At 42.6% G+C, this 18,535-nt stretch overlaps 4 protein-coding genes across 4 annotated transcripts in view; all 4 read left to right on the top strand.

The window, feature by feature from the left end:
* The window catches only part of svilb (supervillin b), a 34,567-nt gene extending 32,261 nt beyond the window's left edge, over positions 1-2,306 (top strand). The window contains exon 41 of the mRNA XM_076097841.1: positions 1,268-2,306. Within this exon, the coding sequence (XP_075953956.1) occupies positions 1,268-1,354 (87 nt within the window). The 3' untranslated portion in view covers positions 1,355-2,306. The remainder of the gene's footprint in view (positions 1-1,267) is intronic.
* Positions 2,307-4,966: 2,660 nt separating this feature from the next.
* Positions 4,967-6,811, top strand: LOC142956847 (acyl-coenzyme A thioesterase 1-like). Its single transcript, XM_076098606.1, has 3 exons — positions 4,967-5,417; positions 5,757-5,959; positions 6,203-6,811. Exons 1-3 carry the CDS (start codon positions 4,967-4,969, stop codon positions 6,809-6,811), a joined length of 1,263 nt encoding a protein of 420 aa, XP_075954721.1.
* A 3,369-nt stretch (positions 6,812-10,180) lies between these two features.
* On the top strand, positions 10,181-12,140 carry LOC142956810 (acyl-coenzyme A thioesterase 6-like). The gene is made up of 3 exons (XM_076098555.1): positions 10,181-10,652; positions 10,995-11,197; positions 11,441-12,140. The coding sequence occupies exons 1-3, from the start codon at positions 10,202-10,204 to the stop codon at positions 12,047-12,049; spliced, it is 1,263 nt and encodes a 420-aa protein (XP_075954670.1). The 5' UTR covers positions 10,181-10,201; the 3' UTR covers positions 12,050-12,140.
* A 3,274-nt stretch (positions 12,141-15,414) lies between these two features.
* On the top strand, positions 15,415-17,230 carry LOC142956639 (acyl-coenzyme A thioesterase 5-like). Its single transcript, XM_076098306.1, has 3 exons — positions 15,415-15,885; positions 16,264-16,466; positions 16,622-17,230. The coding sequence occupies exons 1-3, from the start codon at positions 15,435-15,437 to the stop codon at positions 17,228-17,230; spliced, it is 1,263 nt and encodes a 420-aa protein (XP_075954421.1). The 5' UTR covers positions 15,415-15,434.
* Positions 17,231-18,535: the final 1,305 nt, after the last annotated feature.

Below are 18,535 nucleotides of genomic sequence, written 5' to 3'. Positions count from 1 at the left end.
CACTGCTCAGAATAATAGAGATGAAATATTAAGAATGATAAAAATAGAATCTCTCATAGTGTGTCTACATTGCAAGTATGTATTTATATAATTGGTTCATGTACATATCAAGTAGGATAACTAATTATTTATTAGTAAGTGCATTTTTCACAGTCTCATAATCTTTAAACATTTGACAGAAAATGTATCTATTTTTGTAATTGATACATTTGCTGTTTATCAAGCAATAACACCAACTATTGTGTTGGTTAATGTGAGGAGTTGCTGCTTTTCCTGTTTTGTATCATTTTAGTGACATATTTTTGGGGGTTTTAACTGTTGATGAAGTGACTTTGAGCTGCGGGAAATGATTGATTTTTATAGATAAGATGAGACACAAGTTGATAGATAGTTGTAGCCATATCAAGTTAAAAACTTGTCTTTATCTCATCATTTTCAATTACTAGGAGAAGTTTTATTTTTAAAATGTCTTTATCTTGATCTCTTTGTTTTCTATCAGAAATGGGCTTCAACATAACCCTCGATGGAAAACTTGGATTCAGCAGTTTTTAACACATTTCCTTAATATGAACAGCTGAGGTTGTAAATGAGGCGTTTAAACACGTTTGTCACATGAATACTATTGAGATAATTGAGACATTTAATTGTGCAGCCATCGTTCATTTCTTCTCCTCTTTAGGTGTCTGTTCTCGACTACACGACACTACTGTGCTCTTCTCTGCTGCTGCTGCTCTTCTCTTCTCTCTCTCTCTCTCACACACACACACACACACACACACACACACCGCACCTTCCACCTGAGACCCTTTCCTCTGCACTTGTGATTCACCATCAGCTGCACTGCAGTCTGACTCACTGTCTGTCTGTGGAGCACAAAATGGAGGCATGAAAAACCATGAAACCACTAAACTGTCATAAGAACCGACCGAGCGCTACATCCATTATTAACATGACGTCGGTGTGTTGTCTTCAAGCCCGGCATTGACCAAACAGCAAGTGTATTATTAACAAATGTAAAGATGTACCAGATAAGTCCAAAAATGTACAAGATGTTGCTTTTTATCTCACAGAAACGCTGATGATGCACTTTGATATGAATGATCTGAAACTTAATTTTTTTCTTGAATATGTTTGACGGCTCCAAAGCTTTTATCAGTAACAGGAAAAACACCAATACCTCCTTTAGAAACGGTACTTAAAGTTGAATCCCCTGAGTCGTTATTTTTTCTGATTAATGAACCGCATGTGTCTCTCTTTCCAATCGCAGAAAGCTTTGGAAATGACGAGAGAGGAATACGAAGGTTTACCAGGGTGGAAGCAAGTGAACTTAAAGAAGGCCAAAGGACTGTTTTAAGGAGGTTTTTTTCAATCGAGGATGGAAACGGATTAAAAAACACAGAAAAGGACAGTTGAGACGGAGACACAGGAATCCTGTTTTGTTGGCGACGCGCGAGGACATTGGGACAGAAAGTATCTGAATCTGAAGAAAACGGTCATGAAGGATGAGGCTGGAGATGCACTCGCCTTGCTTATAGTCGTGTTTTACCTTTCAACATTACATAACATAAATGAAATTCACACGGTGTACCAGAAGGTAAACACACCCTGTTTCGGTTCATACCTGGTGTCTCTGTGTATTTGGAGTTTCCTCCAAACACTAAAGTCACCACTCGTGGACTCACCAATGAAAATGTGCACACTAGGACGCTTGGTGTCAGAGTGCCATGCTCTGGACGTGTGTGTGTGTGTGTGTGTGTGTGTATGTGTGTGCGCGATTGTATATAATGTTTGTGTGTATTGTCGATTTTTGTGTAAATGTGTGTGTATCTATGTAAAAACCTGTCGCGTCAGAAGTTGTGAGGAAAGATTTAAACAATGTTTTTGTTGTCTACAGTGTCTGGATGCTGTCAGGCCTCGTAGCGAACTCGTGTTGCTCGATGGTGTTAAACTGCTGAAGTGACTCTCGGCTTGAAGGAGTTTGTAATTTTAAAGGTTTGACTTGTTTGGAGAAAGAAGAAGCAGCAGCTCTGAATGTATAGTGCCTTGCTTTTTGTGTACAGTTTATATACAGAAATTCTAGTCTGGATTTTTAAAGACTTTCTTTGTGATATAAGACATAGTGAATTAAATCACAATGATGCTCAACTCAAACCACGTGTCACTCTGTGTCTCCTGCTTCATACGCAGTTTATTTTAATACAAGTCAAATTATTATCTGGGCTAGGAGATAATTAATCAACTCTACTCATGTTGCCTTTATTTAAAAACAAGTTGTTCCATACAGGACTTGTTTGGTACATGTTTGATACCGACCACAACACCATCACAAATCGTGTCAGCGTGTCTCTCTCTCTCTGCAGAGGGTCTAAAGGCTAACTTACTATCTACAGAACTGTACACATACTGACACGTAAGCTGACTGTTGGCATGTCTGACAGCAGAATGTAGAAAACATAAGAGACAATGTTGGACTATTCCTTGAACTACGAGAGAATGTGATGCTTATGCAGTATGTTTGAGTTTTCGGCTCGGTGTGTAGGGTTAGTTATTTCCGGTTTACACAATTGTAAGGATTATATTCCTACACGTGACATGAACGCCTTCAAACACTTAAAAGATACATAAGGTTGGTGCTATTCTAAATATTTCTTATTGTCAGTAAATCCCACACAAAAAGACCAGCGTGTTGGTCCATCTCTCACTAATCTCTGACTCTCATACACCGTCTTTGGCACTCGGCTTCAAGCCCAGTGGTTCAAACTGAGGACAATATTCATTAAAAAGAAATACCTCTCAAATATATTGTTTCATTTTTTTAAATTCAAGGCTCAGCAACAGCTTGGCGCTGTCGTCGTCAGCAAATGCAACTCAAACAGGGGTACACGGTGTTCTCAATAGACCGCACATTTGGTGCTTTGGTGAGTATTTCCAGCAGAAGGATGCATGTATGTGGGATTGACTCAAAATAAACTGTTCATGTTAAATTAGGAACTTTCACTGCATCACTGGGGCACATTGATGTTTTTTTTAAATAGCTTTTAGACAATAGATCTCCTCACAGAGGATGGATACACGTATAACTCTCAGGAGCCTGTCGTTAGTCACTTTAGCCACAAGATGGCGATGTGAACCCAAACACAACATCCCATAAATCTCCAAAAGTTAAAGTTTCAATCACTGAATTTATTCATGTTCTTTGTTCCTACTGCAGCCAACTATTTGCTAAACTCTCTTTATACTTTCTAAATCTTTGGACTCAAGAGGCCCACACAAGGCCTAATTGTTGCCGGTGGAATTTGACCTACATGACCTGGACTTATGGAATATGTAGCTTCAGCACACATACAGACTGAGCGTCAAGCAACAGCTCTTCTGGCCACACACCGTCAACAGACACAGCGCGGTCAGTCCTGATGAAAATATCTTTCTCCATTCATTGTGGCCAGTTTTTCCACCCAGTCAGGTGAGAACACGAGGAAAAGTGATGTCAATGCAAGTGGTTGTAAAAAGTAGCAAATAAATATTGTTTCGGATGATTGTAATTCTATAATAATAATTAACTGTAAATACTGTTTTTCCCACATTAAAGTAAGCTATGTATCGTCTCCCCTTTTATTTTGTCACAACGTATAGCAGTGAATGGTCGCTGTACTACTACACAATGGCACTTATTGTTTATCAAATAGAATGTCAGAGTACAGAGAGTACAGAGTGCTCCGTGGTAAACGCGCAGTGTGGTCACAAGTTGATCTGATGGCCCTTTGCTCTTAGGAGCGACTGCTGACTGTGTTGTACGTTGTTTAAGTTTAGCACAAGACTACGTTGATGGTGGCGTAGTGCTTCTGAATACCGACTTTTTTCCACACAATGATATGAGTTCAAATCCCGTAAATATGATATATTTATATTTGTATATATTTGTCTTCTTCTTTTAACTGTGCTACAGAGTTCTTCTATGTGACACATGTTTGCACAAAACAGGCTCCAAAGACGTTTATGTGTTTTTTACCAACTTTATTATTTCAAAGGAAGAGCAACGTGCTCTCTTCCTGTTTCAACACATAAACAACGGCCAAATCCCAACGTCCCCCCTAAACCCTAAGCCCTGAACCCTCAAGGACTTAATTGACGTCACCTGGTAAGTGATTGAGCGTGAGAGACTGTGAGGGCTTGAGATGGTGTAAATAGGAATGGGACAGCACTTTGCTGCAACATATCACATTACCATGAAAACGACAAAAAATATGATGTATAATTGTGGGTATTTATTTTATACTTTGTACTCCATGATTTGAATGTCTTCCAGGCTCTTTCCTCACAAGATGAGAGGTAACTTTATAATATATTTACTCGTTTTTGTCAAAACAGCTTCAATGACAAAATCAAATATTTGATGAATAAATAAATAAATATCTTCTGATTTCATGTTGATTTTTTGTTCCATCTTTAACCCTTAATGTTCCAGAGTAAATTTATTATTACAGGCTGATGCCGTGTTCACACCAAACGCGAATTGGTGTCAAGTACTTAGTGCCCTTAAAGAGACAGTACACGGAGTGACCCAAGGTGTAGGTACCATGGTGTCAAGTACTTAAATCGAATGCATTAATCGAGGAACACAAGTTGGTTCACAAGACAAATCTGTTGGGTTATTAGATCTTTAATGAGGCAGGGAAAAGGGAATTTCTATGGGAAAATGTGTATCTTTGGCGTAGCCTACTGTTCTCTTGTCCATGGTTATATATTGAAGAGTTTCATCTCTTTGGACCTCGATCAGTTATTTATATGAAACCATCTGAGATCTTTTACAGGAGCCATCACTCCTTTGGTGCAACTGCTAACAACTCACAGACATCTGACTCGTGACAAAAGGCCCCAACAAGACATGGGGTCACACGCCTAAAAGTTTGGGAACCACCGGTTTAATCTTTAACAATGCATTCGATTTTTACATGTTGCAGAAAAGATGTCTTCCCAAGTCAGACTGAGGCTGCTGCCGAGAGCCAGATGCATGTTCGATGAGCCCGTCCAGGTGAAGGTGGCCGGGCTGAGGTCCAGACAGGTGGTCACCGTGAGAGCCAGATCGACCGACGAGAAGGGAGTGGTGTTCAGCTCCTCGGCCACCTACAGGGCCGATGGGGGCGGGGAGGTCGACCTGGAGAGGGACCCCTCTCTCACTGGGAGCTACACCGGGGTTGAGCCCATGGGTCTGCTGTGGTCCATGAGGCCAGACGCTTTGCACAAAATGTTTCAAAGAACAAAGTCACTAAACCCTCACGTGGTGAAGTTCTCCGTGCACGAGGAGGACGGCAGGATGCTGGCAGAGGCGACCAATGAGAGGCTTCTGATTGGAGACGGGGTCAGCAGGCACACGGTCAAAGAGGGGAATATTTGGGGGGTCCTGTTCACTCCGCCAGGTTGTTCTTTGTCTCTATCACAATTCAAATCATTCAATAAGTAACGCTAAAAGTAATTGATTATAAACAAAGAGACCAAAACAACAGCTAATTTTCTCTACTCATACTGCTTGCATGGCCACAGCCTGATAGGAATATGTCTTTTATTTATTTTGAATAGTTTTTGGTGACAATGGAGTGTTAAACTATGTGAATCAGACAGTTGATCAAACATCTGTAGTTGTAACGCAACCGTGCTTACTTTTTTTAAGGATTTAATTGCTTTGTTTTACTATCATTTCCATGATTTTGATGTCATAGAACTAATCACCATGTGTTCCTGTGTGTCTTTTGGTCCAGGAGAAGGTCCGTTCCCCGCTGTGTTGGATCTGTACACGTTTAGTGGAGGTTTGTCAGAGAAAAGGGCCTCCCTGCTGGCCGGCCGAGGATTTGTGGTTCTGACTGTGGCGCTGTTCGGTCATGATGACATGGCGAAGAACATCAAAGAGGTCCATCTGGATTATTTCGAGGAAGCAATAGAGTTTTTAAAAAAACAAGATAAGGTGAGTTGTTTGAACAGTACACTCGTAATCTCTGAGAATATAGATTTTTTTTGGGACACATTTGGTAGTTTGCCGGTCTGCCACATATTTTAACGCCGTCACTCAAGGTGCTAGAATTGTAAAGTTCTGTACTCAGTGGCTCACATTCTTTTTTCCATTTATGTTTTTCTACAAAAGAGCCAATCAGAGTAGCGTCACAAGAAATAATAAATAGCAGCTAAGAGTTTGCATGTTTTTCCACAGGTGGGCAGTAGAGGAGTTGGTGTGATATCCCTTTCAAAAAGTGGAGATCTTGCACTATCAATAGCCTCTTACCTGCCAGGTGTTGAGGCCACAGTGTGGATCAACGGCTGCTCTGCCAACACTCTTTTACCCCTCTACTATAAGAAGAGACAAATCCTCCCTGCGTTAATGATTGACCTCAGCAAAATTATTCCCACTGAGTCAGGGGCCTCCAATTGCAAGAATGTTCTGCATAACCCGCTGGCAGAGGAGAACAAGGCCACCCTGGTCCCCGTCGAACAAGCAGAGGGACGTTTCCTCTTTGTGGCCTCAGAGGACGACCTCAACTGGGACAGCAAGGCTTACATGGACATGCTGGTGGAGAGACTGCAGCGTCATGGCAAGGACAACTTTGAGAGCGTGTGTTACCCCGGAGCGGGACATTATCTAGGGCCGCCTTATGGTCCCTACTGCCCCTCCAGTTTTCATGGGGTTGTAGGCCGGCCAGTCCTGTTGGGGGGTGAGCCCAGGTCCCACGCAGCAGCTGAAGTCCACCTGTGGAAGAAGATCCAGGGGTTCTTAAAAACTCATCTGTGCTGTGATGCTCCGCAGGTTAAAGCCAAACTATAGATACAAATACAGTTACATAAACGACAACTAATGACGTTGATATGCTTTGCAATGAAGAATCTATTTGTAACATCATATCTAGGCCAGATGAAAGTGTTGTTTTGACGTTAAGCTGTATTTGAAATAAAATATTCTACTTACTGCACTATATTCACTTCATTTATAACACCTGAGAATCACTCCTTACTACAGAGGAAGCTATTGAAGGTAAACATGAATAGTGAATGAGTGACAAGGGAGTGATTTCAGACACACATCGGTGTATATTAAACATCCTCATTATGCATGTGTTGTTTTTTCGCCGCTGGTGTTCATTTCAGACATTCGAAGAACACCTGATGTACAATATGTGGAGCTTTTCTAGGTTTATAAATGTTTCAGCCTTCCCGTCAGACTCACCATCTAGTCACCGAGAAACAACCTTGTGGGAAAACATTTTATTATTTTACCATCTATTTTATTTAGAGACGTTTAATCAAAGATTATCAGCAGTCTCTCTCTGATTGTCTCTCTCCAAAACTCTGACATTACACTCTACTAATTGACTAAATTGTCACAGGAGTTTTCTTTGAGGAGAGTAACTGTGGCCACTAGATGGCGATGTAAGCTTGTAAAAAGGCACCATGTGTGAGCTAGTGCTACCTGTGTTACAGGAATACACTAAATGTAAGGCTGCATATCCAGCTATTATCACAATACACATGCACAAAGTAATCACAGAAAGCTGCTCTTTTAATGATCAAGTCAAATAATATCTAAAGCTAACAACGACTAATGTACAATTACGAGCTTACTATCTAAAATCAACAATCAATCTGTGGTGAGTGTGTGTGTGTATGTACATTCATGAAGTTGTGTGTGGGGGAGAAGCGAGAAACTACTCAGACAATGTCAGATGTAATCTAAAACGTGGCCACGCCATGTGGAACTACAAACAATATGGCGGAGGTAGATAGGACTATCAAAATGGAGGGGGTAGTCTCGTACGTGACCGCGCCAGACTCCAAAATGGCGCGAGACAATAGAGACCGCGTTTACACACACAGTATGAAATACACAATCATTTCTGCACAGCACTAACGGAACTCGGCGGTCCGTGAACAACAAAAAGCAAAGTTGTTTCTGTGCCTCCATTCACCAACGCGAGTTGGATAGGACGGCGGCGCGTTGGAGGCGACGCTGGTGTTTATAGATGCTGTGATGTCAGGCCGTAGAACAGGAAGTCCACTGCTGTAAGGATTACAGGTACGGGAACTCAAGAGCACGACTCAAAGACAGACTTCAGGTGTAGATTTCTTTACTGTACTTGGTCAACACCGGGAGGTGAGTCCAGGTGAGAGCAGACATCAGTAATGTAAATTCACGAAGATTCAGAACATCACATCATTGACTCTAAGTACACAAGAACATTTACTGTTTTACTAACACATAGGCTAAGTTATTGGTTTGGTTACACACAATTCTCAAGTTCATCATCACTAGCTAGGCTATCTGGATACGGAGGAATCCATTCATGAATTGGATACCGCATAGGTGTGGAAGTGGGTTGAACAGATACATACGTTGTAACAATCTTCCTGACACAGATTTTAGAAATGGTTACAATTAGGTAACAATCGTAATCAAAATTATGCCTCCGATTATCCATACCAATCCTGAAAGAAAAAGAGTAGCCCCCCATGAGCCTAACCACACCTGTGTTCCCCCGAAGGGATTCCAGCCATGGTCTTCATGCAATTCTTTAATGCCCCGTTCTGTATCTGCTATCACATCATGAACTGCTGAAGTTGCATCTGAAATGTAAGTGCAACACTCAGTATTAATCACTTTACATACATCACCTCGTGAGGCCAAAACCAGGTCCAAAGACATCCTATTTTGTAGCACCATGTGTCTGATGTCATTCACTTCAGTTTGCATGGATTACACTCAAAATCCTCGAACCTAGTGAAATGGCACGGTTGTACCGTACGTGGAACGGAGCGAGTTCCTTAGAGTCAGCTTGTCTGATTAATTGGAACACAGCTGTATGCGATGTTGCCACAGACTAAATATACCTGTTCCGGTAATGCAAGGTCCCTAGATTCACTAGAAACACCAATAACGTCATTACCACAGTCACTCATCCCTATGAAAAAAACCCTAACGCGTGGAAATGAATACAGCGGCTGACGTTGGTCAAAGGATAAACAGGAATGGGAGGTTTTGGTTTGGCGCAATCTGTATTCTGAGGTCTGGTCGGAATTAAAGGTTTAGTACAATTATGCCTAGTCCAAAACGAATGCGTGACTTTAAAATTATTTGCCCAAGGTATCCTCTGTATTCCTATTTCAAATCGAATAGATGCTGTATTTGGAGCGCTATCGAAGTTGTATTCATGTGTTTCTCTAATACTGTTGAGAGTGTCACTATTTCCTCTTGACTTCTATAGGTGCCATACGCTGGTATTATTTTCCGATATGCAATTAGTTTCAGCCAGAGTCATTTGATATTTTAATCCTTGTTGGATGTATCTTTTGTAATAAAATATGGTGGGGGTCAAGTGACCCCCAAAGGGGGGATATGTTGAAGAAAATCATCATATAACTTAGGATTGAACTGAACACATTAGGTTCATAAAAACATTCTTAGGAAGAGATTAAGGCACGCCAGACAAATTGTAATCTATCACTCCAATGTGTGTCCAAACATTTCCCGTACGCGAATCGTGTGTTCTGCCAAAAGGTCATCTCGACCCAAACGAGGACATGAGAGCATGACATAGTGAAGAGGCCAGGGGTGCTCGGTTTGTGGTTCAACCCACTGGTTTGATTGGTGGAAAGTGACTTAAGGGGGGTGAATTTTTGACTATAAAAGTAATCTGTGAAAAGTAATACATTGGATTGGTTTGGATTCCTTTAAGGCACCCCACATTTGAGAAGCTGCCCCCACTTTGGTTCCCAGAAGACGCAGGAAACCCCTTCTCTGTCGCCCGCAGGCCACAGTTCACACTAGACCGAAAACATGAGGACAGATTCAAGTCAAAATATAGGTCACATTTGTGACGGTTCACCGTGTGGGATTAGGAGTGGATCAGAGACTCAGGCGCAGACTTAGACACAGGACACAAGGTGAGGTAAAATGCAAGGCTCTTCCCACCTGGGGTTGGTGTGAATCTTAACTCAAATCAGGCTGCTGACTATCCTGCAGGCCCTTTGTTCAGACCCTCATGGTGAGGCCCCAACAGAGGTTTGGGGACACTATTAAAAGTGAACAAGGTTCAACAAAAACATTCATTACCTATTCATCTGCTTTGTCAAAGTGTTTTGAAGTAATGTGACAGTCCAATTTCTTCTTTTACAATGACAGTGAAACCGTGTGAAGACAAAAACAACAGTAGATTCAGGAAAGATGTCCTCCCAAGTCAGACTGAGGCTGCTGCCGAGAGCCAGATGCATGTTCGATGAGCCCGTCCAGGTGAAGGTGGCCGGGCTGAGGTCCAGACAGGTGGTCACCGTGAGAGCCAGATCGACCGACGAGAAGGGAGTGGTGTTCAGCTCCTCGGCCACCTACAGGGCCGATGGGGGCGGGGAGGTCGACCTGGAGAGGGACCCCTCTCTCACTGGGAGCTACACCGGGGTTGAGCCCACGGGTCTGCTGTGGTCCATGAGGCCAGACTCTTTGCACAAAAGGTTTCAAAGAACAAAGTCAATAAACCCTCACGTGGTGAAGTTCTCCGTGCACGAGGAGGAGGGCAGGATGCTGGCCGAGGCGACCAATGAGAGGCTTCTGATTGGAGACGGGGTCAGCAGGCACACGGTCAAAGAGGGGAATGTTCGGGGGGTCCTGTTCACTCCGCCAGGTTGTTCTTTGTCTCTATCACAATTCAAATCATTCAATAAGTAACGCTAAAAGTAATTGATTATTATAAACAAAGAGACCAAAACAACAGTTAATTTTCTCTACTCATACTGCTTGCATGGCCACAGCCTGATAGGAATATGTCTTTTATTTATTTTGAATAGTTTTTGGTGACAATGGAGTGTTAAACTATGTGAATCAGGCAGTTGATCAAACATCTGTAGTTGTAACGCAACCTTGCTTACTTTTTTTAAGGATTTAATTGCTTTGTTTTACTATCATTTCCATGATTTTGATGCCATAGAACTAATCATCATGTGTTCCCGTGTGTCTTTTGGTCCAGGAGAAGGTCCGTTCCCCGCTGTGTTGGATCTGTACACGTTTAGTGGAGGTTTGTCAGAGAAAAGGGCCTCCCTGCTGGCCGGCCGAGGATTTGTGGTTCTGACTGTGGCGCTGTTCGGTCATGATGACATGGCGAAGAACATCAAAGAGGTCCATCTGGATTATTTCGAGGAAGCAATAGAGTTTTTAAAAAAACAAGATAAGGTGAGTTGTTTGAACAGTACACTCGTAATCTCTGAGAATATAGATTTTTTTTGGGACACATTTGGTAGTTTGCCGGTCTGCCACATATTTTAACGCCGTCACTCAAGGTGCTAGAATTGTAAAGTTCTGTACTCAGTGGCTCACATTCTTTTTTCCATTTATGTTTTTCTACAAAAGAGCCAATCAGAGTAGCGTCACAAGAAATAATAAATAGCAGCTAAGAGTTTGCATGTTTTTCCACAGGTGGGCAGTAGAGGAGTTGGTGTGATATCCCTTTCAAAAAGTGGAGATCTTGCACTATCAATAGCCTCTTACCTGCCAGGTGTTGAGGCCACAGTGTGGATCAACGGCTGCTCTGCCAACACTCTTTTACCCCTCTACTATAAGAAGAGACAAATCCTCCCTGCGTTAATGATTGACCTCAGCAAAATGATTCCCACTGAGTCAGGGGCCTCCAATTGCAAGAATGTTGTGCATAACCCGCTGGCAGAGGAGAACAAGGCCACCCTGGTCCCCGTCGAACAAGCAGAGGGACGTTTCCTCTTTGTGGCCTCAGAGGACGACCTCAACTGGGACAGCAAGGCTTACATGGACATGCTGGTGGAGAGACTGCAGCGTCATGGCAAGGACAACTTTGAGAGCGTGTGTTACCCCGGAGCAGGACATTATCTAGGGCCGCCTTATGGTCCCTACTTCCCCTCCAGTTTTCATGGGGTTGTAGGCCGGCCAGTCCTGTTGGGGGGTGAGCCCAGGTCCCACGCAGCAGCTGAAGTCCACCTGTGGAAGAAGATCCAGGGATTCTTAAAAACTCATCTGTGCTGTGATGCTACGCAGGTTAAAGCCAAACTATAGATAAATACAGTTACATAAACTACAACTAATGACGTTGATATGCTTTGCAATGAAGAATCTATTTGTAACATCATATCTAGGCCAGATGAAAGTGTTGTTTTGATGTTAAGCTGTATTTGAAATAAAATATTCTACTTACTGCACTATATTCACTTCATTTATAACACCTGAGAATCACTGCTTACTACAGAGGAAGCTATTGAAGGTAAACATGAATAGTGAATGAGTGACAAGGGAGTGATTTCAGACACACATCGGTGTATATTAAACATCCTCATTATGCATGTGTTGTTTTTTCGCCGCTGGTGTTCATTTCAGACATTCGAAGAACACCTGATGTACAATATGTGGAGCTTTTCTAGGTTTATAAATGTTTCAGCCTTCCCGTCAGACTCACCATCTAGTCACCGAGAAACAACCTTGTGGGAAAACATTTTATTATTTTACCATCTATTTTATTTAGAGACGTTTAATCAAAGATTATCAGCAGTCTCTCTCTGATTGTCTCTCTCCAAAACTCTGACATTACACTCTACTAATTGACTAAATTGTCACAGGAGTTTTCTTTGAGGAGAGTAACTGTGGCCACTAGATGGCGATGTAAGCTTGTAAAAAGGCACCATGTGTGAGCTAGTGCTACCTGTGTTACAGGAATACACTAAATGTAAGGCTGCATATCCAGCTATTATCACAATACACATGCACAAAGTAATCACAGAAAGCTGCTCTTTTAATGATCAAGTCAAATAATATCTAAAGCTAACAACGACTAATGTACAATTACGAGCTTACTATCTAAAATCAACAATCAATCTGTGGTGAGTGTGTGTGTGTATGTACATTCATGAAGTTGTGTGTGGGGGAGAAGCGAGAAACTACTCAGACAATGTCAGATGTAATCTAAAACGTGGCCACGCCACGTGGAACTACAAACAATATGGCGGAGGTAGATAGGACTATCAAAATGGAGGGGGTAGTCTCGTACGTGACCGCGCCAGACTCCAAAATGGCGCGAGACAATAGAGACCGCGTTTACACACACAGTATGAAATACACAATCATTTCTGCACAGCACTAACGGAACTCGGCGGTCCGTGAACAACAAAAAGCAAAGTTGTTTCTGTGCCTCCATTCACCAACGCGAGTTGGATAGGACGGCGGCGCGTTGGAGGCGACGCTGGTGTTTATAGATGCTGTGATGTCAGGCCGTAGAACAGGAAGTCCACTGCTGTAAGGATTACAGGTACGGGAACTCAAGAGCACGACTCAAAGACAGACTTCAGGTGTAGATTTCTTTACTTTACTTGGTCAACACCGGGAGGCGAGTCCAGGTGAGAGCAGACATCAGTAATGTAAATTCACGAAGATTCAGAACATCACATCATTGACTCTAAGTACACAAGAACATTTACTGTTTTACTAACACATAGGCTAAGTTATTGGTTTGGTTACACACAATTCTCAAGTTCATCATCACTAGCTAGGCTATCTGGATACGGAGGAATCCATTCATGAATTGGATACCGCATAGGTGTGGAAGTGGGTTGAACAGATACATACGTTGTAACAATATTCCTGACACAGATTTTAGAAATGGTTACAATTAGGTCACAATCGTAATCAAAATTATGCCTCTGATTATCCATACCAATCCTGAAAGAAAAAGAGTAGCCCCCCATGAGCCTAACCACACCTGTGTTCCCCCGAAGGGATTCCAGCCATGGTCTTCATGCAATTCTTTAATGCCCCGTTCTGTATCTGCTATCACATCATGAACTGCTGAAGTTGCATCTGAAATGTAAGTGCAACACTCAGTATTAATCACTTTACATACATCACCTCGTGAGGCCAAAACCAGGTCCAAAGACATCCTATTTTGTAGCACCATGTGTCTGATGTCATTCACTTCAGTTTGCATGGATTACACTCAAAATCCTCGAACCTAGTGAAATGGCACGGTTGTACCGTACGTGGAACGGAGCGAGTTCCTTAGAGTCAGCTTGTCTGATTAATTGGAACACAGCTGTATGCGATGTTGCCACAGACTAAATATACCTGTTCCGGTAATGCAAGGTCCCTAGATTCACTAGAAACACCAATAACGCCATTACTACAGTCACTCATCCCTATGAAAAAACCCTAACGCGTGGAAATGAATACAGCGGCTGACGTTGGTCAAAGGATAAACAGGAATGGGAGGTTTTGGTTTGGCGCAATCTGTATTCTGAGGTCTGGTCGGAATTAAAGGTTTAGTACAATTATGCCTAGTCCAAAACGAATGCGTGACTTTACAATTATTTGCCCAAGGTATCCTCTGTATTCCTATTTCAAATCGAATAGATGCTGTATTTGGAGCGCTATCGAAGTTGTATTCATGTGTTTCTCTAATACTGTTGAGAGTGTCACTATTTCCTCTTGACTTCTATAGGTGCCATACGCTGGTATTATTTTCCGATATGCAATTAGTTTCAGCCAGTCATTTGATATTTTAATCCTTGTTGGATGTATCTTTTGTAATAAAATATGGTGGGGGTCAAGTGACCCCCAAAGGGGGGATATGTTGAAGAAAATCATCATATAATTTAGGATTGAACTGAACACATTAGGTTCATAAAAACATTCTTAGGAAGAGATTAAGGCACGCCAGACAAATTGTAATCTATCACTCCAATGTGTGTCCAAACATTTCCCGTACGCGAATCGTGTGTTCTGCCAAAAGGTCATCTCGACCCAAACGAGGACATGAGAGCATGACATAGTGAAGAGGCCAGGGGTGCTCGGTTTGTGGTTCAACCCACTGGTTTGATTGGTGGAAAGTGACTTAAGGGGGGTGAATTTTTGACTATAAAAGTAATCTGTGAAAAGTAATACATTGGATTTGTTTGGATTCCTTTAAGGCACCCCACATTTGAGAAGCTGCCCCCACTTTGGTTCCCAGAAGACGCAGGAAACCCCTTCTCTGTTGCCCGCAGGCCACAGTTCACACTAGACCGAAAACATGTGGACAGATTCAATTCAAAATATAGGTCACATTTGTGACGGTTCACCGTGTGGGATTAGGAGTGGATCAGAGACTCAGGCGCAGACTTAGACACAGGACACAAGGTGAGGTAAAATGCAAGGCTCTTCCCACCTGGGGTTGGTGTGAATCTTAACTCAAATCAGGCTGCTGACTATCCTGCAGGCCCTTTGTTCAGACCCTCATGGTGAGGCCCCAACAGAGGTTTGGGGACACTATTAAAAGTGAACAAGGTTCAACAAAAACATTCATTACCTATTCATCTGCTTTGTCAAAGTGTTTTGAAGTAATGTGACAGTCCAATTTCTTCTTTTACAATGACAGTGAAACCGTGTGAAGACAAAAACAACAGTAGATTCAGGAAAGATGTCCTCCCAAGTCAGACTGAGGCTGCTGCCGAGAGCCAGATGCATGTTCGATGAGCCCGTCCAGGTGAAGGTGGCCGGGCTGAGGTCCAGACAGGTGGTCACCGTGAGAGCCAGATCGACCGACGAGAAGGGAGTGGTGTTCAGCTCCTCGGCCACCTACAGGGCCGATGGGGGCGGGGAGGTCGACCTGGAGAGGGACCCCTCTCTCACTGGGAGCTACACCGGGGTTGAGCCCATGGGTCTGCTGTGGTCCATGAGGCCAGACTCTTTGCACAAAAGGTTTCAAAGAACAAAGTCACTAAACCCTCACGTGGTGAAGTTCTCCGTGCACGAGGAGGACGGCAGGATGCTGGCAGAGGCGACCAATGAGAGGCTTCTGATCGGAGGCGGGGTCAGCAGGCACACGGTCAAAGAGGGGAATGTTCGTGGGGTCCTGTTCACTCCGCCAGGTCGGTTGCTTTATTGTTGTCTTTGTCAAGCTCTAATAATTTTTCTAAAGTTAAAAGTTGGATCAAAAATGTGCATCAAAGAGATCAAAAACAACAATGAATTGATTATAGCTTTACATCAGAAGGGTTGGATATTTTTATTTGTTGTCCGTGGTCCAAAAAAATGATTATAGAGGAGACGTGTTCTCAGTTTTAGTTTCTAATGTGAGTCAACCTTTCAAGATCGCTGGATCCTCGACTTTCCATAATATAACTCATCTTTCAGACGTAATGACACATGAGACTTTAGTAGTATCCCTCCTAACCAGGAAACTGATAAAAACAAACATGCATCGTATATGTTTGTCATCTTGCATCCTCCCATGTCTTCTGATCCAGGAAGAGGTCCATTCCCTGCCGTGCTGGATTTGTACATTTTAGGGGGAGGTTTCTCAGAGAGGAGGGCCTCTCTGCTCGCCAGTCGAGGATTTGTGGTCCTGACCGTAGTGGCGTACGGTTACGATGACATGCCGAAGAAGATCAAAGAGGTCCATCTGGATTATTTTGAGGAAGCAATACAGTTTTTGAAAAAACAAGATAAGGTGAGTTCTCTGAATCTCTGACAGTCTTTTGAGATTCTTTGAAACGTTGCTCGGTTTCAAAGATGCTGATCCATAGAAGTCTTTGATGAAGTGTAATTAATGTTTATCTGCAGAAAAGCCCATGACATCATAATAAATATAGTTTCCCCCCACAGGTGGGCAGTAGAGGAGTTGGTGTGATATCCATTTCAAAGACTGGAGATCTTGCACTATCAATAGCCTCTTACCTGCCAGGTGTTGAGGCCACAGTGTGGATCAACGGCTGCTCTGCCAACACTCTTTTACCCCTCTACTATAAGAAGAGACAAATCCTCCCTGCGTTAATGATTGACCTCAGCAAAATTATTCCCACTGAGTCAGGGGCCTTCATTATCAAGAATGTTGTGCATAACCCGCTGGCAGAGGAGAACAAGGCCACCCTGGTCCCCATCGAACACGCAGAGGGACGTTTCCTCTTTGCGGCCTCAGAGGACGACCTCAACTGGGACAGCAAGGCTTACATGGACATGCTGGTGGAGAGACTGCAGCGTCATGGGAAGGATAACTTTGAGAGCGTGTGTTACCCCGGAGCGGGACATTATCTAGGGCCGCCTTATGGTCCCTACTGCCCCTCCAGTGTTCACTGGGTTGTACGCAGGCCGTTCCTGTTGGGGGGTGAGTCCAGTTCCCACGCAGCAGCTGAAGTCCACCTGTGGAAGAAGATCCAGGAGTTCTTCAGAACTCAGCTGAGCTGTGATGCTACGCAGATAAAAGCCAAACTATAGATCCACTATAATATAGTTGCACTAATGGGGATAATTGGTCTATATTTATTATATAAATTTGAGAATAGAAAGTCCACTTTAAGGGAAAGTCTGTCAGGTATAATTATGGCCTTATACTTGCTTACTGAGCTGTCTGTGTCTGTCTTGTATTCTGGCATGAGTAAACTTTAACTCAACCTTTTCCTAACCATGTTAATTAACTGGACCTGTTTGTATCTGTATCACTCTGCTAAAGTTTTACACATGCAGACTTAGACACGATGTGTTGTCTCTCTTTAAAGACCGCTGTTGTGTCTGTGTTGTTGTTGTTGTGATCCCAATGCACAGACAAAAGCAGATTATACTCACACTTCTAAGCTCTGTAACAGATGAACGAGTGGTGCCTCACTTTAATGAATAAAGTATTCAAAGAACGAAGCTTCTTTATCTTTTCAAATCGGGTCAGCCCAGAACAAGCTGCTCATAATGGAAGTCTGAAAGTAAAATGAGAAGTGAACGAAGCTATTAGCTCACGTCTTGAGGAGTAGACCTGGTTCTGCCGTCAGAAAACAGAAGTGAGACTCAGGGAGCAGCTCAACGTCTTCAGGCTGGAACACTTTATATTTACACAAAACGGGCAGCTGTTTGGCTGACTTTAGGTGTTCAGATGTTGCTAATAAACTCTTGTATTATTATGAGGAAATAGTATAACATTAAATTACATTTTGTTGTGACAGAGACCAGGGCAAAAAGGTACTGAAATACAGACGCACGGCATTATTGCTGCCGTGTATTAGTAAGAACATTTAATGTTTCTGTTTTATCAAAGATTATCAGCAGTCTCTCTCTGATTGTCTCTTTGTCTTTCTCTAACACTCTGACTCTGACATTACACTCTCTACTAATTGATTAAATTGTCACATTAAGGAGTTTTCTTTGAGGAGAGTAACTGTGGCCACTAGATGGCGATGTAAGCTTGTAAATAAGCACCATGTGTGAGCTAGTGCTACCTGAGCTACAGGAATACACTAAATGTAAAGATTTATATTGAAACTGCTTTTATTTATTTTTTGCTTAATTTTGAGCACAACTTATTAGAAAAGAAGCAAAAGATATATTCACAAGATGGTCAGAATCCAAGCAAATCTCGACTTTTTGGGGGATGAATTTAAATGCTATGGTGTTATATGAAAATAATAGTAAGACCCCTGGCAACGTAAACAAACAAATAAAAGTCAACCTTTTCAGAGGGATGAACACTGGAAGTGTGCCTTTGTCAACAAACATCTGCTCCGCACCTGCAATAATATAAGTGCAACACTTCCT

Source organism: Anarhichas minor, unplaced genomic scaffold (assembly GCF_050575085.1).
Source record: "Anarhichas minor isolate MPS153535 unplaced genomic scaffold, ASM5057508v1 ptg000024l, whole genome shotgun sequence".
NCBI classification, from domain to species: domain Eukaryota; kingdom Metazoa; phylum Chordata; class Actinopteri; order Perciformes; family Anarhichadidae; genus Anarhichas; species Anarhichas minor.
The sequence above is the reverse complement of the archived record's forward strand: the minus strand, read 5'-3'. Positions and strand labels throughout refer to the sequence as shown.